Source organism: Spodoptera frugiperda, chromosome 16, assembly GCF_023101765.2.
Source record: "Spodoptera frugiperda isolate SF20-4 chromosome 16, AGI-APGP_CSIRO_Sfru_2.0, whole genome shotgun sequence".
NCBI lineage: Eukaryota > Metazoa > Arthropoda > Insecta > Lepidoptera > Noctuidae > Spodoptera > Spodoptera frugiperda.
The window spans coordinates 661,699-686,148 of record NC_064227.1 but is presented as its reverse complement, the minus strand read 5'-3'; the positions used below and the strand labels follow the sequence as shown (position 1 = coordinate 686,148).

The 24,450-nt window shown below is 41.6% G+C and overlaps 1 protein-coding gene across 2 annotated transcripts; it reads right to left on the bottom strand.

Annotated features, from left to right (window-relative positions):
- Nucleotides 1–254: 254 nt before the first annotated feature.
- LOC118280581 (protein transport protein Sec24C) lies at nt 255–24,450 on the bottom strand. 2 transcript variants are annotated; one of them, XM_035600690.2, is made up of 18 exons: nt 24,286–24,450; nt 21,541–23,128; nt 20,675–20,868; nt 19,767–19,884; nt 18,897–18,982; nt 18,339–18,528; nt 17,165–17,274; nt 15,855–15,968; nt 15,002–15,091; nt 14,566–14,751; nt 14,045–14,192; nt 10,239–10,399; nt 9,764–9,932; nt 8,721–8,933; nt 7,235–7,648; nt 6,642–6,835; nt 5,246–5,376; nt 255–3,912 (listed from the first exon to the last, which is right to left on the bottom strand). In XM_035600690.2, exons 2-18 carry the CDS (start codon nt 23,105–23,107, stop codon nt 3,909–3,911), a joined length of 4,089 nt encoding a protein of 1,362 aa, XP_035456583.2. In that variant the 5' UTR covers nt 23,108–23,128; nt 24,286–24,450; the 3' UTR covers nt 255–3,908. The 2 variants fall into 2 exon arrangements, with proteins under 2 accessions (XP_035456583.2, XP_035456582.2); XM_035600689.2 differs by lacking the exon at nt 5,246–5,376.

Here is a 24,450-nt window from a genome sequence, read left to right as displayed (position 1 = left end):
ATGTCGCTATACATTGTACACTTTTCATCATTTGTGATAGTATAGTAACTTTTATTCAGCTCAAAATTACCTATCCAATGATGTAACACACATAGCTATTGGAAGGTGGGACCAGATTTCATAGAAACTCTGGCATCATCCTTTTAAAGGTAAATATAACTCTATTTTAAAAGATAGTTTTAATGACATGACCAATGGAGTGGATTATGAGTATATGTAGAAAATTAAAGAACATAAAATAAGAACAAATAAAGGTTAAATAATGCCATATTTTATTTACATTATAAAATACAATCAAATAAACATATTTCTAGCTTTAATATCGTAGGAAACAAACTTGTCCAATTAAACAAAAACACTTATTTTATACCAAATTACATTTCTACTAATTTTATTTTTTTTCGTGTAGCAACACTTGAGCTACATTCTAGTATTGCTAGCATACTATTGGAAAATATATTTTTAATTTTTTACATGGTAATTTTGAAAATTTGCTTTTTGGATTTTTTTGAATTTTAAGTGTAGGCCAATGTAGAACATAATTATCAATGAACTCAAAATTAGTCTACACTGGAAGATTACTCGATCGTCTCAGGTTCGATTCTAAACTTATTTAAGTCCGAGACAATATAATTAACTCCCTATTTTAAGTAGAAAACGATATCTAAATTGACTTTCATAATCTGAGAATGACTTAAGGTCAAACAATTAGCACGTGTTAGGCTAAGTAGTTTTGTCTCTTTCTCACACATTAAGAATACAGTTGTGTGAGTAGGACAAAGTTACTGCTTAAGAACGCGTTTATGTAATATCGACCTTATGGCCGTTATAATAGAGATGTGATTTAGTTAGTATTTGGAAGTGTGTGATCTTTTGACTTTACACTCCTTTCATGAATGAGTTAGTCTTATTTTTTCTTTGTATACAGGGTGATTTTCTTACTTCAAATAGCTTCAAAGATGAAAATGTATGGAACAATACTGTTGAAATAAAACAGAATGAATCAAATATTTAGTTTCTTCTTGTAACAAATCGCCCTGTACATGAAAAGTTAACGAAATAACATTGTATTGACTGTACAAAGTTAAGTCTTATTAAGTTTTAACGTACATTCCTTTCCAAGAGGTCACTGACCTCTAGGACTTTTCAGAGTACAGTAACAACCCTTTTTAATAACCATAGTAAGAGGTTTTCGTTTTTAAATTCACTTATAGAGGGAGCTGGTGTGATATAAAGTCCTTTGATACGTACAGACTATGTGCCATTGGTCATTTTTAAATCACTGTAACTCCTGTAAGCCAGGGTTTACATTAGATACAAACCACGAAAGGATCCAAACATAACGTTAGACGTTAACGCGTTTAGCCCTCTGATTGGTTGGTTAATCGGAGCTGGCCAATCAGAGCGCTGAACGTCATTAACGTTCACGTTAAATGTATAACGAACTCTTACTAAGCTTTCTGAAGATGTGGAAACGAGGAGTGTGAGAAAAAGAAAGAGTAGAAGACGGAAAGACTATAATAGATCAATGATGAGTTAACTGCTGGACCCTTAGTTCAGTACAGTTACTAAAATGAAACGAGAGTGCGTTCTGCACTCTGATTGGCCGGCTCGAATGAACCAACCAATCAGACGGAATAAACGCGCTCTCTTATTTTTAATTTCATTAAACGTAAAACAAACTCGTACTAAGCCCTCTGGCCTTAAGAACCACTATCCAGTAATAGCTAAGTAATCCATTGGTCGCTTAACTTAAAACACCTACACTACTTTAAACATCACCAACGCCATCTATTGAGAACAAAACGAAAACCCTTTCAATGTACCTTTATATTACATGTACAAGAGTAGGCAAACGTGTACATTTTACAAATACACAATCAAAATTCAGGTATAATTTCATAACACTATAGATTTATTTATTCTTATTACAAGTAACACCTAATTTTCTAAGCATACAAGTACACTTCTGCCTACCCTATTTAAGTATGTCAGGATAATAATATTTACTATTAATAAATGCTATTATTGGACGTCAATAGTCAAATAGGACAAACATGACAACTCGAAAACGGTGCTTTTACACGAATTTGCACCGTATAGCCAATAGCATAAAGACCTTTATTGCAGGAGAAAATTTTTCAGAGCTGTTAATGGTCCTCTAGCCACAAGGAGCCTAGAACTACTTCATATGGCGACATTAATAACAATTTTTGTAAAAGCAACCTTATTGCCTTAGATTTAAGACCGTTATTACCACGCCGACTCATCGTAAGAGTAAATACAGATATTCTGGAAGCCTAAATTGGACCATCACCCAAAAACCCACATTTAACATTTATTTTTTTAACTGGCAACCCTGATTTTGGTAGAAAATCTCATATTTTAGTAGATTTTTTGAAAAACATGAAATTTAAAACGAAAATATTTATTTGATAACTACAAGGGAGGAATGTGGGTACTTAAACATGTTTACTTACTTCACATACAAACATACATACGAGAATTTATTTACATACATAGATATTGCTATAATTTAACGATACAGTCGTTTTGGGCAAAATTAAACCATAAAAACGACATAATACGATCCTTTTTTGAAGGATACTTTCTAAGATCGATCTGATCGCGAGTGAGAACTGAGATACCACATATTATGGGTCGTAGTTTTTAATATATTTATATACAAAGTCCTAGATTCTTTCTACAATTGTTTTTAGACTACTACTAAGGACCTAGGACCTTAATTTCGCGAATACCGAGCTTGATCCCTCAGTTCACATACACATAAGTAAGTTTTAAAATAACAATGACACAGGTCGGGAATCAAACCTGCGACACCCTTCTTATGGTGTGCGTGATCTTGGTTCTATGGGAGTAGCCAAAATATTTATATAATGTCGTCCTTATGGTAAGCGTCTACAGGTCCGCATCGTACGCATCGCACGCATCGGACGTATCGCTTCAAACGGATTGACTGCGTCCGTCCGTACGATGCGGATCAGTGGACGCAGTTGTATGAGTTTCTATACAAGACAAACTAAAATCCGTTGCGTATGATGCGTCCGATGCGTGCCTGTAGACGCCTACCTTTAGGTCCAATTTTATAACCCAAAACGACTGTATTAAATAAATCAATTAATAATTTTTAACATTGCTAATTTATTACTGAAGATAAGTTTTACAAGTCTCTTGATAAATAAATCATGCCAATCTCTAATATTAAATACATTTCATACATTTTCAAGAGACTCTAAAACCAGCCAGTGAGATTTATAATAATTATATTCTTTCTCTCTTACTCCAATTTAAAACTACACGTGCGAAAGAGATAGAAATAGGCTACTTCACTTGATTTTTTTATTACTAAGTACTTTTTTAACATAACGCCTTTAAAGGATAAGCAGTAGCGCACTTGGTACACTTTACGCCAGTTAAGTTATGTTATAATCTCATACTATTCACTGACAATTTCCAAATCCAAAAACCCCAATATTACTTTGACCAACAAGGCCGTCAAAGATCTATTACAATCAACAAACAAGTTTAGTATTAGCAACAATTTTATTTATAATACACTTTTTGAATTATATTTTTAACGCCACTAAGGCACCTGATGTAGCTAAAAGTCAACATGTATGTCGTAGAAGACTTTAAGCTACACCAGCGCCGCCAAAAGAGCACTAAACATAGCAGAAACACTAGTTGAAGTTCGGTACAAAATGAGAGTCCATGTAGAAGTGTGCCCACGGTCTAGTAGTGTCCATACAAATGCTATAGTAACGCTCTGATCTCCTTGTGGATGTGGCACAGGTAGTCCACGTACGAGGAGCTTCCGTCCACGCCGCGATCCTCGACTAGGAAGTGACGTAACACCGCCTCCAACTTGTCGTGTTGTCGCATTGTTGTTAGCTGGAAAAAGTCCACATGTTTTCAAATATGGTTTTAGATTAGTCTAGGTGAAGTAAAAGGATGCTGAATTACAGTCGGTTCATATCTGACGGAACATGCGTCGCGTAACGCCAAAACAGACAAATGTATAGAAAAACAATATTTTTTTATTTTTATTTTTTGGAATACGCCAGTAAATGAGCAGACATATCACCTGATGGTTAACAATCTCCGCCGTCCATGGACACTTGAAACACCAAAGGCTTTGCCGGCCTTTTGAGGGTTAGGAATTTAAGGGTTGTTGGGGAATAAGGGATTGGGAAGATTGGGAAGGGGGAATTGGGCCTGCGGTAACCTCACTCACACAACGAAACACAACGCAAGCGTTGTTTCACGTCGGTTTTCGGTGAGGCCGTGGAGAAAAATTGACCGTTCACACTCAACCGATGATACGTCAGTACGACCGATGATACGTTCGACGTATTTTACGTCAGATATGAACCGATCCTTGATGTTTTCGCGAAATGATGTCCTTGATCAGTAAATGTCAGTAATCCTACCGAGTTGTGTACTTAAATGTAACACAATTTGGTTTTGAATTATTATTCTAAGTATTAGCATCATGTAATGTGGCTTTTATAATATTTTGTGTAATAAAACAATGGCTTTATTATGTGGTAAACATATACTGTGATGTTAAATGTAAGTTTTCCATGTAATATGTAATAATATAATACTAATCGTATCACCATAAACATACACAAACATAATACATGAAATAGTGTACAGTAAGTTGAGTAATGAAGATATTTGCAAAGTTATTAAACATTAAATAAAATACATAAAACTAGAAACCAATAAAACAGATCATTCAGGCAAATATGAAAGAAGCATTCACACAAGGGCAGAAAAAAAAACCAGCGTATCTCCAGAAAATCTCCAATCGATTGCAGATTTCAGTAAGATTTCTTAAGGCATGCATTTTCCTAGAGCAAGAGATTGAATAACAATCAACCAATCCTTTTACGGCAGTGGAATTGAAAGTTCTGATAAAGCTTTATTATGATGGCATTCTTAAATAAACAATCATTTGAATATAATATCTCCTCCGTTTTTAATAGGTTGGCAACACAGTCGTCTCAATATCTGTGTTGCAAACTTTACGACAAGGACAACACAATGTATATCCAAATTAAGAAAACTATGGTTAGAAGTATCCTCGATGGTTAATGGACCAACTTTCAATACCACGCCCCCAAAGCCTTCAATCGCCCGAAAATGACCCAAAAACTGCCAAAAACGGCCCCAGACTGCCAAAAACGCCCAGAAATTTCCAGAACCCTTTGAAACGTACAGCATTTTCTGCACAGCTTTGTGCACGGACATGAGGTACTCCATGTAGCCGTCGGAGCCGTCCAGGCCTCGGTCCTCCACCAGCAGACTTCGCGCCAGTGGCGGCGCAGACAACTGGTGCACTATCGTCAGCTGGGTGCCAAGAGAAGAAGGTAGATGCCATGCACACATGCCAGGTCTACAAGCTTTGAGAGCCTCGACTACTTATTTTTCTGATTGTAAAATCAACATTATTTACATCAGGTTTTAGATTTTACACTCTCAAGCACCAATAGCTGAATTATAAACGCCTTGGTTGTCACGAAAGTTCTTATTTAATTTTGTCCGAGTTATCTTTATTAGTAAAATTGACTTCAAAATCACAACGTTCGTTTGTGTATTCTTTATAACGTGTTATTGTTGATTTTACAAAACAGAAAATGCGGCTTGCCATAGAAATGCTTTTTAATACTTTTGTTTTCCTCAAAAAAACTGCCAGCACTATCAGTCAGTCAGGCATGGCGACCAGAGCAAAAGAAAAAAATGCAAATAAAAAATAATACAATGCATTCCATTCCACTAAAATTATTACTTTTGAAAGAAAAATAAAATCTCTATCAATACATGCAGAGTATTTAGCAGGAAAATTAATTGAATTATTTGTAAGGTCCAGTCTGTGTAGTAGTCTTGTAGGCAAGGAATAATTACATATTCTCATTTCAATTAAACAAATATTCCATTTAATGTAAAGAGTAGTTTCTGCTTCGTGTTTTTGTGTCCAATGATATTTACAAATGACTATTTTGTACACAAATATTACATTTAAATAAAGTTCATAAGACATGCTTGTACAGTTTCGAGCCCAACAAGAGCCTTTAGTTGCACTCGAAAGTATTCGAGCACTCATAAAATGTCGTAAGTCAAATGAACCTTATTTAATTTCATATAATAAGTATTGATCGTATATCGACAATAGTTATTATACAATGTGATAGGGGTGAGACTTCTAACCCGTTAAGGCTGAGTACTACATCTAATTTTATCGACAAAAGTCGGGGGTCGAAGGGGTCGAATCCCCTTTTACTCTAAAAATTAAAAAAAACGACAAACGGTAGCTAATAACCTTGGCTAACTAATTCATTGCTCTTTTCGTATGTTTGATAATATTTTGGTGAGAAAAAAAAAACATTTCTGAATATTATTACCGAAAAAATCGCTATTTTCAATTGGGGTTTCAACCCTCTATATTATTTTTTTTGTCGAAAAAATTAGATGTAGTACTCAATCTTAACTAGTTAGAAGTCCTACCCCTATCACATTGTATATTACCACGCTTTTTACCTTAGAAGAAAAGCAGTTACTAGAGAAAAAAACAAAATAATTGAGTAATAAGCCAAGCCTGTAGAAGTTGGACTCACCCTCATAGCAGTGCGTCGCTTGATGCGCGTGTCCTCGATGAGTTCCCTGACCATCTTGTTGGCGCGCGTGTCCAGCACGGGCAGCTCGCAGACCTGCGTGTCCACCTGCTGGGGGGAGGGGACCCCGAACACGTCGCGCACGAACTCGGGGTTGGCCTGGGACCCCACCCACAGGAGCATGTGCACGCCGTTCTCTGGGGTTTGGGTGTTTTAAGCATTGTAAGTTTTACAGTGATTATCGGTAGTGTCTATGGGTGAAGTTTCATTGGAATAAATTTTAAATATTGTAAGACTAATTGCTGTATGTTGAAAAAATTGTGTAAAAAGTATCTAATTTTTGATTTTCATAATCCTCAGAAGTAGAATCTTCTTTTTATTTATGATGATATAGTTAAATTTATTTAAGTACATAAAAACTGATTTCAAGAGGAATATACTAGGATCAATTGCCGTATTATTGTATAGATATTTCTATTATATAGATTAAATATATAATTATTGTATAGAAAATATGTCGTTTTTAAATTTGCAATTACAAATGCGTGTGCAGGAAAAATATGATCACTGTAGTTATAGAACAAAGATAAACTCACCGAGTAAGTAAACGCCGTGGTCATTCATTTTATCAACGGAAGCCCGGAGCGGCTGCAGTACGGGCGCGGGCTGGTCCCGTTGTTCGTGCATGTCCTGCAGGTCCTGCAGGCGGTGCAGCGGCAGCAGGCGCGGGTACGTGTACACGACGGACGCGGCCACGTCGGCGCACAGTGCGCGGTGCATGGCGGCGGCGCGGTCGTCGCAGGTGAGGTCCGGACCGCCGGCCACTGCGTCCCCGCGCAGCACGCAGTTGCAGTAGAGCGGCAGCAGCTTCATGGGCTCGGGCAGCACGAGCTGTCCCGCGGAGGACGGCGACGCGCAGTGCCGCCGGTACGCCGCCAGCGACCGCGCGCACCGCACTGATAGAGACTCGCGGACCTGCCGCGGGGGGTGCTCGCGGAGCGCCCATACCGCTGCAAGGGGGAAAGGTAACTGTCTTGTGATGTTTGGGTCGTCATTTAATGTTATTTGTTCTAGGTTTCCTAGATCAAACTCCTGTTTCCCCTCGAATTGCACCGAACATTTTCCAAATGTGTTACTTTGAACAAAACGTCGTAGTTGGCCAAATACGTCTCACACACTAGAGATGTGAATGCCATAAAAAGGGGGGGGTCTAATAAGCTTACCTTTATAGGCACTATACTAGCCCACATCGTATGCATCGTACGCATTCCATATGACGTCATCAGTACGCATCGCATGTAAACATTGCTAATGATGCAGACTGTCCAATGCGGATTAATGGACGCCGTTGTATGAATTTCAATACAAGACAAACTAAAGTCCGTTGCATGCGATGTGTACAATGCATACGATGCGGGCCGCCTGTGGACGCGTGCCTTAAATAAGCGTGTTGTGTTTTATATCGAATCTTTTATACAAAACATTATGAAACTAAATGCTCGCTATAAAATCTAAAATAAAGCTTTAACTAACACACAAATTATACTCTCCTGACTTTAAATTGGAATCTAATATGATATTTAGGTAATAAGTATTATATAGAACCGAAGCGTCCCCGAAACAGTAATTTGCCACAATATTAAACGGCCACAATAATTATTCTCTAAACTTTTGGTAACATCACTGTGATTTTCAAATAACCTACGCGCCGTTCGTGTAGGAGTAATATAAGAACCTCTTTGAAGATCTAAAGAGGAAATTCTATGTTCGGAAGTAACAAATATTATAGCTAATAATGACAATGATATTTCATTCTACATTTTAAGTGTGGGAGAGCCATGCTTTAGTACAAATGGACCGGCTCAACCGGAGTAATACCACGACCACACACGTGAAACAACACTTGCGTAATGTTTCGCTGTGTAAGTGAGGTTACTGGAGGCCTAATTACCCCCCTTAAATTTCTAACCCCCAAAATGCCAGTAACGCACTTATAACGCATCGGGTATCCTAGGGTGACGGCGACCATAAAAAATTATATCCTACTGTATCTCATTGACTATCATCACACAAGTACCATACCCTGCTTGGTGAGGAAGTTGATGGCGGTGTCGAGCTCCATGCTGCGGTAGACGTCTGCGAGCTGGTGCGCCACGTTGAGGGCCAGGTTCAGGACCCGCAGCCTCCTCTGCCCGCTCCGCGCCGTGTACAGCAGCGCCGCCTGGATGTAGACTCCGTCCTCCGCCGTCAACTTGTCATCGTGCTTTATTTCTATACCTATGCCCTTGTCCGAGTCTGGTACAAACATAATTCAAATTAATTAAATGATAAATGATATTTATTTTGCAAATCTATTATATAAAATTAAGTCAAGTTTTCCTTCCTGACGCTATAACTCCAGAACGCTCGAACCGATTTCCACGGTTTTGCATTCGTTGGAAAGGTCTCTGGCTCCGTGAGGTTTATAGCAAGGAAACAGGGAAAATCATTGGTGGCGAAACAGAGTTCGCTGGGTTTGCTAGTAGGTTATAAAATAACACTTTTACACGTCAATCTCTTAAATAACTAGATGAGGCCGATTGCAATAGTCATGCCGTATTTCTATCTATAATCTATACGTAATTTTATAAAGCTGAAGAGTTTGTTCGATTAACGCTTTAATCTCCGGATTAACTGGTTCGAATTGAATAATTATTTTTGTGATGAAAAGTCAATTTATTGAGGAAAACACGCTATGATCAATACAAGCAAACTGGGGTGAAATCGCGAGAGAGTAACTACTCTCTAGTTGTGATCTATTTTATAGCCTGTAAGCAATTGGCAGATATTCATCACCAATTTCCAACCAAAAAAATGTGAAATACTTCAGACAGTGATATTATGAAATATTTTGAACGTCAACTGCGACTCCTATCACCATAGGAGCCGCAGTTGACGTTATATATATTGACAAAATATATCACATTTGCTATTTGACCAAATATGTAATATTTTAATCATTTCCACTCGATTCAAAACCTTACTCATTTATAGTTAGAATAGTTTTTGAAGGAATATAATCATCAGTTAGCTGTTAAATAGTGGACGCATGCTTTATATCTAATCAGATTGTACTAAGGCCTTACCGATGGCAGCGAGTTCGACATCGGTGGTGTTGGACATGAAGAAGTGTCCGTAGAAGTCGGTGGGGCGCACGCCGGTGGAGGTGCGCACGCGCATGACGGCGTCGTGCGCCGTGGGCCGTGATACCACGCGCTGCACGTCCCATACCAGCCGGGGACCGTCCATCTCCGCCTGGGTACCACAGCAACATTATTTACTTTGTCACACATTTCTTTTTGAAGCAGATTCTTTTTTAAAACAATAATATTTCTTTTATTTCACAATCTCTCATAATTTTGTCTTTTACTTTATCAGCGTCATTTCTCATACACAATAACGACACGATAATGTAAAGTACAAAATGAGTATGAGTGAGTACAAAATGAGTATTGAAGAGTAAAAAATGAGTAAAAAACTCAGTATAAATATCCCAAGGTGGCTGTGTCGAGTACGAGTTGTTCCCAACAACTCTAAGTATATAGTGGGATGAATACTCACAGTGAAGTACGTGTACTTGTGCAGTTGTCCCCCGGTGAGACGCGGCAGTTGTCCCAGCGTGGCCGCGTCCACGTACGAGTTGTTGCACAGGAACAACTCTACACTCACTCCCGCTGCACAGCATGACTGGCCCAGCTCGTTGTACGCTGTCGTCTGAGGATCTACAAGGGAAATATCCACTCATTAATATAAAAAAATCGTTCAAAATGAGTATTATAAAGTACAAAATGAGTATGAGCGACCACAGAATGAGCTTAGGTAAGTACTGAATGGACCCGGGTACGTCCTAAAACTGCGACCAGCCACCGAGGAATGGGCAGCAGCATTCTCAAAATTTATCGGTGACCTAACTGCGATCCCCAAGCCGCCTGCCAAGCGTGGGGATTATGGCAACCCCCCCCTTTCACTATGAGCGACAACAAAATTACACGGCCCCCAGTCCCCGGCAGCTCCGCTATTCCTGATCTAGGTAGCGGATCAGGTAACGGCGGAGCAGGGGTGCTAAGAATCCCCGGCAGAGAAAGCGCTACCACCCCCGACGAACTTTGGCCCTGGCAACGCACAACATCCGCACACTGCGGACTGATGAGAAGATTGTCGAGCTGGAGGAAGAATTGAGCAAAATGCGGTGGGACATCTTGGGACTATCTGAAATCCGAAGAGAGGGTCAGGATACGATAATCCTAGATTCCGGCAACTTGCTCTTCTTCCGGGAAGGAGACCGTAAATCCCAGGGTGGTGTTGGATTTCTCGTCCGCAAGTCTCTCGTCAACAACGTGTGTGAGGTCGACAGTGTGTCGAACAGGGTAGCGTACCTTATACTCAGAATATCTAACCGGTATTCGCTGAAGGTCATACAGGTATATGCGCCGACCTCGACACATTGTGACGACGAAGTAGAGGCTCTGTATGAGGAAATTTCAAAAGCCATACACTCCTCCGAAACACACTTCACCGTTGTGATGGGGGATTTCAATGCAAAGGTGGGCACACGGAATAGCGATGAGTTGAGAATAGGGCCATTTGGATATGGGCAGCGAAACCATCGGGGCCAGCGGCTGGTCGACTTTATGGAGAGGGAGAGCCTCTATTTGATGAACTCCTTCTTCCAGAAGCGACCGGCCAAGAAGTGGACATGGATAAGCCCTGATGGTTCTACCAAAAATGAGATCGACTTCATCATGGCGACCGAAAGACGTATATTCAGTGATGTCTCTGTGATAGCGAAGGTGAAAACCGGTAGCGATCACCGTATTGTCAGGGGCACACTGAACATCAATGTAAAACTAGAGCGGTCACGCCTGGTGAAGTCCACGCTCCGCCCTGGACGTGCCCAGATCCAAAACCCCGAGCAGTTCCAACTCCAACTGCAAAATCGCTTCCAGTGTCTAGCTGATTGTGGAAACGTGGACGAGATAAATAATGGGTTGGTGGAAACTGTCCGAGCAGTGGGGTCAGACTTCTTCAAGACCCCCGCCGAAACAGGCCCCAAAAGCTCTCCGACGGAACCTTAAAACTTCTTAAGGATCGTAGCGAGATGAGGCTGCAGTCTTCAGACGATATGTCTGAATACGGCAAGCTCAATAGACGAATCTCGAAATACATGCGACGTGACCTGCGGGCCTATAACGCCGCAAGAGTCAGAGACTTAATTGAGCGAAACAAGGGCTCAAAAGTCTTCGCAAAGAATTCGTCTGTTGGGCAAAGCCAAATGACGAGGCTGAAGACCGAGGATGGCAGCGTCATCTCGTCGAAGTCCGAGATCCTCGGAGAGCTCGAGAGGTTTTACGGACAGTTATACACCTCAACACGGCAACCCATCGTCGGTACAGCTCGGGACCCAAGAGCTAAACTGACGCGGCACTACACTGAGGATATCCCAGACATCAGCCTGTACGAGATTAGGATGGCTCTCAAACAGCTTAAAAACAACAAGGCGCCGGGCGATGACGGAATCACGTCGGAACTTCTGCGAGCGGGTGGAAAACCGATACTTTTAGTCCTCCAGAAGCTATTCAATTCCGTCATACTCGAGGGAACCACGCCGGTAGCATGGCAACGGAGTGTGGTGGTTCTGTTCTTTAAAAAAGGCGACAACTGTCTGCTAAAGAACTACAGACCTATCTCACTTCTGAGCCATGTGTATAAGCTGTTTTCGAGGGTCATCACGAACCGTCTCGAACGCAGGCTTGATGACTTCCAGCCTCCCGAACAAGCCGGATTCCGAAAAGGTTTCAGTACCATAGACCACATTCATACGCTGCGGCAGATTATACAGAAGACCGAGGAGTATAACTTGCCACTATGCTTGGCGTTTGTGGACTATGAGAAAGCCTTCGATTCAATCGAAACCTGGGCGGTGCTGCAGTCTCTCCAGCGGTGCCACATCGACTATAGATACATCGAGGTTTTGAAGTGTTTGTATAACAACGCCACCATGCGCATCCGACTCCAGGAAGAGACTACGAGGCCAATCCAGTTGCGGAAGGGCGTGAGACAGGGAGACGTTATATCTCCGAAACTGTTCACGAACGCACTGGAGGACGTTTTTAAGCTCTTGGACTGGAGCGGACGCGGCATCAACATTAATGGCGAATACATCACTCATCTCCGTTTCGCCGATGACATAGTCGTAATGGCAGAGTCGCTGGAAGAGCTGAACACCATGCTCAGCGACCTCAATACCGTTTCCCAACAGGTGGGCCTTAAAATGAACATGGACAAGACGAAAATCATGTCAAATGTCCATGTTGCACCTATACCGGTTGTCGTTGGGAACGATATACTCGAAGTTGTAGACCACTACACATACCTGGGTCAGATCATCCAGCTAGGTAGGTCCAACTTCGAGAAAGAGGTCGCTCGAAGAATCCAACTCGGATGGGCAGCATTTGGGAAGTTGCATGAAGTCTTCTCGTCAAAAATCCCGCAGTGTCTGAAGACCAGGATGTACAACCAGTGTGTGTTGCCAGTGATGACGTACGGTACCGAGACATGGTCCCTAACTGCTGGCCTTTTAGAAAGGCTCAGAGTCGCCCAGCGCGCGATGGAGAGAGCTATGCTCGGAGTATCTTTGCGCGACAAAATCCGAAATATGGAAATTCGCCAAAGAACAAGAGTTACAGACATAGCTCTCAAAATATGCAGGCTGAAGTGGCAATGGGCAGGCCACGTCGCTCGGAGGACTGATGGCCGCTGGGCCAGGAAGGTGACTGAGTGGCGACCGCGGACCGGAAGACGCAGCGTGGGCAGACCTCCCACTAGGTGGACCGACGACATCGTCAGAGTGGCGGGGAGCCAGTGGATGCAGGTGGCGGCTTGTCGTTCTACGTGGAGGACCAAGGGGGAGGCCTTTGTTCAGCAGTGGACGTCTCTCGGCTGATGATGATGAAGTACTGAATGAGTATGAGCGAGTACAAAATGAGTATAAGTGAGCACAGAATGAGTGAGTGAGTATGAGTGAATACAGAATGAATATGAAAAAATCGTTCTAAATGAGTAATAGTGAGTACAAAATTAGTATGAGTGACCACAGAATGAGCTTAAGTAAGTACAAAATAAGTATGAGTGAGTACAAAATGAGTATAACTGAACACAGAATGAGTCTGATCACTGTGTCTGATCAGTCTGATCACTCAGACTCATTCTGTCAGTATGAGTACATACAGAATGAAAATGAATGAGTATGAGTGAATACAGAATGAATATGAATGAGTACAAAATAAGTATGAGTGAATACAGAATGAATATGAATGAGTACCAAACAAGTATGAGTGAGTAGAAAATGAGTATAAATGAGTACTGACTGAGTATCTGCTTCTCCTTGTCAGTGCCGAGCAGCTTGCGGTCCTCCCTGTTGGCGAGCTTCCCGGGCGCGTTGTACGTAGGCAGGGATGTATGGAATACCAGCAGTTGGCCTGAAGTATCTGCTGCTTTCAGGGCTTCTAGACCCGCCTGGAAAGGAGTCACACAAGTAGAGGTTAGTGATAACTTTAAACTAAAGAATAATAGTTTTTTTTAAAGTCACATAAAGTTACACATTATAAGGGTTAATGGTAACTTCAAATCAAAGCATGTTACATTTTTTATGGTTCTCAAATATGGTAAACTAAAAGTAGCCGACACCATGTCAGCTAAAACAACATAAGTTGTCTTTCTTGATAAAATAAACAATGCAATGTAGATACTATGTGACAATAATAGATAGATCAATTATAATTCTATCTTTGAATGGAAGAAAGAATACATTTTGGACAGACTCCAAGTCACTCAAGACCTAATCTGAGAGTAACAATACATAATGTACCTATTACCATAACTCAATTACCTGTACAGCCGGCAGCAGTATGGTCTCAGTCTCCTTATTGTCCTGGAACATGTTGGGCAGCTGCTGCAGCAGCGCCTGCAGGACGGGGGCGCAGTCCTCGGGCCGCTGCAGGAACCCCTCCAGTAGAGGCACGAACATGTCGCCCACGTCGCCCACTGACAGCATCTGCGGCTGCGCTAGACTACCCTGGAATAAATAGACAGCATATAAAGTCTTTAATATAAAAATAAGTCGGGTTTTCCTTCCTGACGCTACAACTCCAGAACGCACGAACCAATTTCCACAGTATTGCATTTGTTGTAAAGGTCTCGGGCTCCGTGGGGTTTATAGCAAAGAAAATTTAGAAAACGTTTCAAGAGGAAAGAAGGAAAATAGGGAAAATCATTTTGACAATATAAGATATATGTACATCATTAGTATAAGACAGTGTGCTTACCTTGATATTGTAGAAGTGTACAGTTGAGCTGTATGTGATGAACCCGACGCGGGTCCAGCTCTTGCCGGTCTGCTCGTCGCGCGGCATCGCCTGTACACACGGACAGACATTACAACCACGTTACTCATATACTTAGGACAAAACCTCACAATTAAGAAGCCGTGTTATGTAGATAATAACTTTTTTTAACTCTTTGACTGCCAATAGGTGACCACCACGGGGCAGTCAATGTGTTAAGGATGGCAATTCATCCAATGACTTCTCCCGCCTTGAGCAAAGTTAGAGGTAGTGTCAGACTCTTACTGACTAAAATCCACCCCGTTCCTACTCCTGCTTTAAGCGAGCCGGAGCCCCGGTAAACCCGCTAGGTACATAATATATAATAGCTAAAACAAGTGTACATAATATGTATGTTTTAGCTATTTGTATGACTCGAAACTAGTAGAGCTTTTCTCAAAAGGTACGTGAGTACACTGTATTTTGAATTTATAAAGAAACTATATGTTTTGTTTTTTTTATGGAATAGGGGGGCAAACGAGCATACAGGTCACCTGATGGTAAGCGATCAGCGCGGCCCATGGACACCCGCAACACCAGTGGAGTAACAGGTACGTTGGTGTCTTATCTATACTAATACTAATATTATAAAGCTAAAGAGTTTGTTTGTTTATTTGTTTGAACGCGCTAATCTCCGGAACTACTGGTCCGAATTGAATAATTATTTTTGTGTTGGATAGTGCATTTGTCGAGGAAGGCTATAGGCTATAAAACATCACGCTATGACCAATAGGAGCCTAGCAGAGCGGGTGAAACCGCGCGGAAGTAGCTAGTATGGGTATAAATAAATACTTACATCGATAATATCCATGATGTTCTCGCAGACGGTGTGCACGAGGCCGTTCTTGATGGCGTTGTACGACACGTCGATCACGAACACTATCGCGGGCGGGTTGGGGAGCGTGTTGTTCTGCAAATTCATACACGAATTACTGTAAAACGAGGGGTGAATAAATACAGAAGGGGGGCGAATAAATGTTGGGAAAATGTTCTAACATCTATTCACCCGATTCTTGTGTCTACTCCTACCTTTTGAATACTATTCACTCAGTTTTACCGTTAATTAATATCTTTTATTCAACCCAAGCCTGATATTTTCTGAGTAACTTAATGAATCCATTAGGGTAAATATAGATAGTATTCATTTGAACTAAATAAGCTAGTGTCTCTGGTAGTGTAGTTCAAATATAATAAAGACTGCCTCGTTGGCCAAGTGCTTGCATGTGCGACTGCCGCGCAAGGGGTCTCGGGTTCAATTCCTGGGTCGAGTAAATTATTGCTGGGCTTTTTTTTGGTTTTTCGATAATTTCTCAGTAGTAGCACAGTGACTGGAATTGTGCCCAGTATATGGCAATAAGCTCACCCCCATTATTATTACGCAAATGGTGAAAAGTGGATGTACATTATACAGTGACATTACGTGGCATAATCTGCACCCCTTTTTTTTGAGGGGGAAAATCATCCAATGACTCAGAATCAGACTCTTACTGATTAAAAACCACCCCGTTCCTACTCCTGCTTTTCGATCCGGCTACCCCGGTAACCCCGCTAGGTAGTCCGCATGCTCCGGAATGCTGCACCCCTGCCGAAGTAGGTAGGGATAAAAGGCGTGATGATACGACGATGAAATTAAGTCGAAAATCACCAAAAATTGCACCAGTTTGTCACAGTGTCCAATACAGACACTAGCATAACTGTCCATTTTCAACCGTAGTGCAACAACATAGGGTTGAAGTATCCATACTAATATTATAAAGCTGAAGAGTTTGTTTGTTTATTTGAACGCACTAATCTCCGGAACTACTGGTCCGATTTGAATAATTCTTATTGTGTTGAATAGCGTATTTATCGAGGAAGGTTATAGGCTATGAAACATCACGCTATGATTAATAGGAGCTAAGCAGAGCGGGTGAAACCGCGCGGAAGTAGCTAGTAAATAAATAAATACTATGGTATATATCTATCGTCACGCCTTTAATTCCCGAAGGGGTAGGCAGAGGTGCACATTACGACACGTAATGCCACTGTGTACACCCACTTTTCACAATTTGTTGTAAGTCCCATGTAATAGGTGGTGAGATACTATGGTATGTATGCAATACATACCCTGCAATACTCCTTGGTGGCGACGATCTCGTACGCGCCCAGCGCCATCTCCGCCGGCACCCGGCCGTACTGCTGCATGCTGTTGATGTACTGCGTGTACTCCATCGGCACTGGGACATCATACACACCGTGTTATATCTTTACTAAGGTAAGCAATGGGTGGCGAATATAGGGGAGATGTGTTACTCTAAGTAAAGTTTGTGTTGTGTCCGAGGGAATTGGAAACTATCGTTTTCTTTTTCTTCTCCTCTAATAACATCTTCTAATTTGTTTCGTTGTGGGATCCAAGACAGTCATTCATTTCCCTGGGACGCGCCGGACTTCAGTGTTCCGGTGTTTTTATGTTTGTATCTACTGTAGATCCTGGCTTACAGGAGTTGCTTGTTTGCGTATCTGGAGTTTTGGGGGGTTGATTTGATTTCTTTTTGCTATGCTTATGCTACAAGTCGGCAAATGAGTAGACGCATCACCTGATGATAAGCAATCGCCGCCGCTTATGGACATCCGAGCGCCGAACGCTATACTTAGAGTACAGTACCCTTAGTACGAGTTTGTTTTATCGTTTAAAGTAATCGAAATAAGTGCGCGTTCGACGTTCTGATTGGTCCAGCCGCACCGGGCAATTACGGCGAACACGCTCTCTCGTTCCGTTTTCGTATAACGTAAAGCAAACTCGTAGGATTCAAATAGCAACACTATTGTAATTCCTCTAGGGTTGCAAGTACTAAGACAGCTCATAAGCGTTGTTTCCACAGTAATAAATATTCCAAGATATATTGTCCATATCAGGGAGCCAGTGGATGCAAGTGGCGGCTTGTCGTTCTACGTGGAGGACCAAGGGGGAGGCCTTTGTTCAGCAGTGGACGTCTCTCGGCTGATGATGATGATGATTTACATACACCCTCACACTCCCACACTTTCACTCACACACATACCTACACTTACACATCTACACATGCATGAGTAACATGAATTAGTACTTAAGATATATATTGTTAGTTTTGCTTTTTACATATTTATCTTTATAACCAAAACATGTATGAACCAGAAACCTACTGGAACGCTGATGTCTCCCCTCTTGGAGGTGGGCGCTAATGGCTGCGACACAGTAATTTTTTTTTAAGGTAGGCCTTATTTGGTTAGCTTACCTTATTACAAAAACTATTGTACATACCTTCAGTAGTGGCCTTACAGAAGGCACACTTGAAGTGTCTGCCGGCGTCCACGAACTTCATGTTGGGGCACATGTAGGCCTTGCAGCGGCTGCAGCGCACCGGGCCCATGCTGGGGGACCCGGTCAGCGCCGCGAAGTCCAGCAGCGGGGGCTCCTGCTCAGACCCCACTGTCTCTGCCATCGGAGACAGCTACAGATAATAGTAAGAGTTATTATTTGCATAATTGAGCAAAAAATCAAAGTTAACGATATAAGTTTTATTTTTCTATACTAATATTATGGTTGTTGATATTTTATGAATTAATAAAATATCAACAGGAGCCGAGCAGCGAAGGAAACTGTGATAAAATAACTAGTATTTTCTTTATGAGGGGGAAAATCTTCCAATGACTTCTTCCGCCTTAGTTGAGGCGGGAGGGAGTGTCAGACTCTTACTGACTAAAAACAATCCCATTCCTTCTCCTGCTTTAAGCTGGAGCCTCGGTAACCTTTTACGCTGTCTGCATGGAAATAGCTAGTACTTGACATTCATTAAAATGATGAATACTAATAACTCACAACTAAGCAGAACGGCATGGATGTCTGTTTGAGCAGGTCTGCAGTGACCGGCACCGTGTACATCGAGCTCCTGATGTAGCGAGGACCTGGAATTGATGGTATATGTCATAAAGAACTGCTTTAGACTAGTAATCTTACATATTAAATATTAGTTCAGATCGTTCCGTGCTTAAAAACAAAATACAACAGACAAAATTGGACACAAAATGTTCCCTAACTGTTATTATGAGACTGGATTTACATAATAGGTGCCATGAGATTGGTAAAAAATACTAATATTTAGTTAATTAGTTTCTCAGCTGATCTCAAGCTCAATTTAACAAATTTTATTGTTTAAGATTCGGTTTATATCTGACGTAAAATACGTCGAGCGTATCATCGGTCGTACTGACGTATCATCGGTTGAGTGTGAACGGTCAATTGTTTTTCTATACATTTGTCTGTTCTGGCGTTACGCGACGCATGTTCCGTCAGATATGAACCGAGCCGTAATTTCCTTCCTTTACAACAATACTACATTATATAAAATATAGTACATACATACATACATATCGTCACGCCTTTAATCCCCGAAGGGGTAGGCAGAGGTACACATTATGGCGCACGTAATGCCACTGTGAACACCCACTTTTCACAATTTATGTTGTAAGTCCCATGTAATAGGTGGTGAGCCTATTGCCATATACCGGGCACATTTCCAGACTCCGTGCTACTACTGAGAAACTTTCGAAAAACCGAAAAAAGCCCAGCAATACTTAGCCCGACCCGGGAATCGAACCCGAGGCCCCGAGGCAGTCGCACTTGCAACAACTAGGCCACCGAGGCAGTCTTAATATAATAAAATATAGTAATATTATAGTAACAACTCACTGGCATTTCCTTTATCGTCTACAACGAAGTCGGTGGTGGCTAGGGGGGGGACGAGCCCCTTCTCGTTGGTCACGAAGATACCGCCGCGGTTCTGCTGGTCGTCTGCCATCACCTGGATCTGGAGGTGCACGTGGAAACACCATGTTAATGTAACAGTTACAATATTTATCGTCAGAGTCAAAATTATTTCAAATAGACCAGGGAGGCACTTTTGAATGTCAAAGTAAATATGATAATATTAAAAATGTCTGTCTGACGGTCAGTCCTCTAGTGAAGCTATTTGCTTGTTCCAAAGTGTAGATTCCTATGGAGAAGAACGAGCAAGAAACTCCATAGGTTACTCTTTTTCAATCACAATACAATTCTTGGTTACAATGTACAACTATGTGAGAACAATGTAACACCAATATTCAGTCAAAAAAATAGAAAAAGAAAATAACCCTAAGGACAACAAAATTAAAGCAGTCTAGAGCTGACCAGTCACAGTTGACAGTGCCTGTTTACATACTAGTTTTAATTATAGTGTTGTTATCTTTTACTGAATGCAATGTTATAAACCAACTTTTGTTATTTGCTCAGCAAGCACGGACAAAATTACCATGTAACTATTATTGTTTGCACACAAAAGGGGGAAGACTGTTTTCTTTCCTCCATTTAGTTCTTAATACTTAATTCAGCCACAATCTGTAGAGTAGCTTAGAAATAAATGTTAAGCAATTTAAGTGATAGTCACTTAAGGTCTAACACCCGAATACTCAAACACTACTCAATTTTAGTCAAGTTGTACTTAAATATCGTGCCATCTCTGTCATTTTATAAAGAATTGATAGTGATAGTACTACTACTAGTAGTGTCTTAAAATTGAGTAGCGTTTGAGTATTCGGGCATTAGTCAAGGCTTCCACTTACAGGACTTGGCATCTGGTCGGGGTCCAATCGCTTCTGCTCAGGCTGTTGCTGGTACTGTTGCCCAGGGTACGGCTGCTGGCCAGGGTATTGCTGCTGGCCAGGATACTGTGGGGGGTAGCCAGACGAGGGTTGCTGGAAACCACGCTGTTGCTGTCCTGGCATCGGCGGCTGGGGCGGTAACTGGTTCGGCATGCCTAGAATGAAAATGTGATATAGGTAAATGTCATTATACAATGTGATAGGGGTGAGACTTCTAACCCGTTAAGACTGAGTACTACATCTAATTTTAGCGGATAAAAACTTATACAATGTGATAGGGATGTAAGTTTTTATCTGCTGTTCATCGGCTTGCGGAGTTCATTCGTGATCATAGCGCTTGCAACAGTGCCGAAATATCGGAAACTCATAGACACAAATAAACATGGTATATATTCCGTTACAAATTCTAATATTAAAGGTAATTACATGTTAATGCAATTGTAGAAAGGATGTATTATTGTAGAGACTACAATTCTGCCAATCCTTTTGAGACAAAAAGGCTATAAGTTTATTTACTCGACATCCCAATTAGACTGACTATTATAATATACCATTTTGAAGAATCATGAAGGGTATAGGATCACCATAAACCATGTGGGACATAATATAACTAATCTGGTATGTATTTTAACTAAACCTCTAGTAAGTTGTAAGCATTAAATAAAAAGCAAGCATAAAGTTATGCAAGATAACTTACAAATTAAAATTCATAATTATTATGTTAGGTAATTCAATATGCAATGTTTGCTTAGGTGTAAAGAGACTTAAGTATTTAAAAGTAATGCACGTAACCGACAACATTCTCAAAACATTGTTTTTTAACTTACTTGGATACTGAGTACCAGGTTGCTGCCCCGGCTGCCCAAATCCAGGTTGAGCAGGGTATTGTCGCTGCTGGGATAATGGTGGTGGCATATGGGGCATACCACCCATTGGCTGAGCCTGTCCTTGGAACTGACCCTGGAAACCGGGCTGTTGAGGTAGCCCTGGCTGGCCAGGCATCTGCCCAGGCTGAGGAGGCATACCAGGTTGTCCGGGCATGGGCGGCATTTGACCGGGTTGTGGAGGCATACCCGGTTGCTGTGGCATCTGGCCTGGTTGGGGTGGCATGCCCGGCTGTGGTGGCATTCTTGGCTGACTCAACTGTCCAGGCTGCGGGGGCATTCCAGGTTGGCTCATCTGTCCAGGTTGAGGTGGCATTCCTGGTTGACCTATCTGACCGGGTTGTGGAGGCATTCCAGGTTGGCTCATTGGGCCAGGTTGGGGTGGCATACCAGGCTGACTCATCTGACCCGGCTGTGGAGGCATCCCAGGTTGTTGACCTTGCATCTGTCCTGGTTGTGGGGGCAGCTGTTGTCCTGGTGGTAGCCCCGGTTGCGGAGGCCCAGGCATTTTGCCTGGTTGCTGTTGATTAAGACCTGGTTGCTGTTGCTGGCCAGGCTGTGGCATTTGTGCCGACATCATGGCCGGCTGCGGAGGCATGCCAGGCTGTCTTTGCATCTGTCCAGGTAATCCAGGTGGTTTCGGTTGTGGTGGCATACCAGGTTGTTGCTGTTGACCCATGTTCATCTGAGGAGGCATTCCTGGGGGACCTGACTGCATACCGCCCATTTGAGGCTGTGCAGGCATTCCCGGTTTAGGTGGCTGTCCTTGTGGGGGCATTCCACCTTGTGGAGGCATTCCTCCTTGTGGGGGCATTCCTGGTCTACCCATACCAGGCTGAGGCGGGAGACCGGGCTGGGAGTGAGGCGGAAGACCAGGCTGGGAATGAGGAGGGAGTCCAGGCTGAGAATGAGGAGGCATGGCACCAGGACCCTGCAAGCCAGGTTGTTGTCCCATAGGTGGTTGACTAGGTTGTGCACTAGGTGGCCTCTGCTGCATGGAAGTAGGAGGCTGGAACTGCCTGTCAGGTGTTTGACTTTGAGGTGGCATGCCATAACTAGGAGGAAGGGATGTTGGCACCTGACCAGGAGCTGGGGATGGTGGCATCTGTGGTTTCTGGCCCATTGGAGGAAACTGTGGGGCTCCACTCACTGGAGGTCTACCAGGCATTCCAGGAGGTGCTTGGCTAGGAGGAAGCTGTCCTGGACCATAGTTAGATGATGGTGGGAAGCCACTAGGGGGAAACTGGCCTGGTGGAGCCTGGCCTGGGGGTAACTGGGTAGGTGGGATGGACTGGAACCCTTGAGGTCCATTTAAGTTCATATTCTGCATCTTCTGCGACATGTCCAATGGGTCAAATGCCTTCTGTTGCATCTGGGGTCCATTTGGTGGCATCTGGCTGTAGATGTTTGCATTCTGGACTCCGTTGTAGTCTTGGGAAGTTGGTGGAAACATGGGGTTGTTGGGAGCATTGTTGTTCTGTCCAGGCGGTGGATATTGTGGATTCATCATTGTACTTGGGTGCCGAATATCCTGAGTGAGAACAAAAACTATATTAGAATCTTAAAACAATTTGTATAGTGTGACACCATTCTCACTGACACATACATACATATATATTATCATCTTATTCAGTAGTAGTTATTAACAAAATTAGGTCACACATACACACTATCAATCATGTAGCTTCATGCATTCATCAATATTCCTTATAGTATTTTCATTGATAACAATTGTTTATTTTATTTTAATTATTATTTTTATACACTTTGGTTAGTACTAGTAAGATTCTCTTAGATAACTAAATATGAGATATAATGAGGAATTTCTATTGAACATTTTTAGTAGTCTGTTAGCCAAGAAATCTATCAAAAAGCTAACCTATAAGAAACAATGAGTATGAGAAAAAAGTAGTTATAAAATCTAATTAGAAATGGTGAATGAACACAGTGCACATTGTATAACTTATTAGTCTTGCAATAATGTAATATGTTATTATAGAAGTTATGTATTATCATTAGAATGTCAACATTAACTGTCTAAATGTCATGATCATCACTTTCACTCATAAATTCTTCAGTCAACACCGATGACACATCACTACGATATTCCATGACTCTTTCGTTACTTAAAAATGATTTATAGCCATTTATATTATACTGATGAAGATTTATACAGAAGCTACAGTCTAGATAGTAATTCAGAACGATGCTAAATAAATTTATCACAAGAAATCTGATAAGAATATCATAATAAATTTTTGTGACATACATTGGAGATGATTTTAGTTTTACATCTTAATTGAAGACTGCGTGGTATTGTTTGTCACAAACACAATGTCTTGTAGCCAGAATACGTGGGAATGTGCAATTAAAGACGACGAAACATAACATTAATAGAAAAAGTACACGTCTGTCAGGTCGGCCGAAATAACACAATAATTAGACAAAAAAACAACCTTCCGTTAATACAAAGGTTGCTTAGCAATCAATTACGAAATTTAACCCAACATTTCTATTATATAACGTCTTAATATTAAGTTAATTACAAAGAATCTAACGAAATCTTGTTAGGATAATTTTGACAGCTGCAACCTCAACTTTTTTAATAATTTACGCAAAGACCCACAATGATGGGGATGGTGAAAATTAACAGGGATGAAGGTAATTAATCTGTTTTTAATTACTTACGGCTTCCGAGGAGATTTCTATAGAATTTACACAATAAAAAATATAAACAAGTCCCACTAATCACAGAACTTCGGGGCCACGTATTCGGCAGTGTTGTCAGTCGGATACCGCTTATGTGGAACTTTTTGATTTTTGTTTCTATTGCGTTGAACGGAACGTAATACT

Excerpts from the sequence above, each read along its gene's own strand:
- LOC118280581 (XM_035600689.2), bottom strand. The coding sequence starts at position 23,107 with ATGATGAATCCACAATATCCACCGCCTGGACAGAACAACAATGCTCCC. Across the intron at positions 15,969-17,164 it reads CCACCAAGGAGTATTGCAGG|AACAACACGCTCCCCAACCC; the intron begins GTATGTATTGCA and ends ATGAATTTGCAG. Across the intron at positions 15,092-15,854 it reads ACATCATGGATATTATCGAT|GCGATGCCGCGCGACGAGCA; the intron begins GTAAGTATTTAT and ends CCGTGTGTACAG.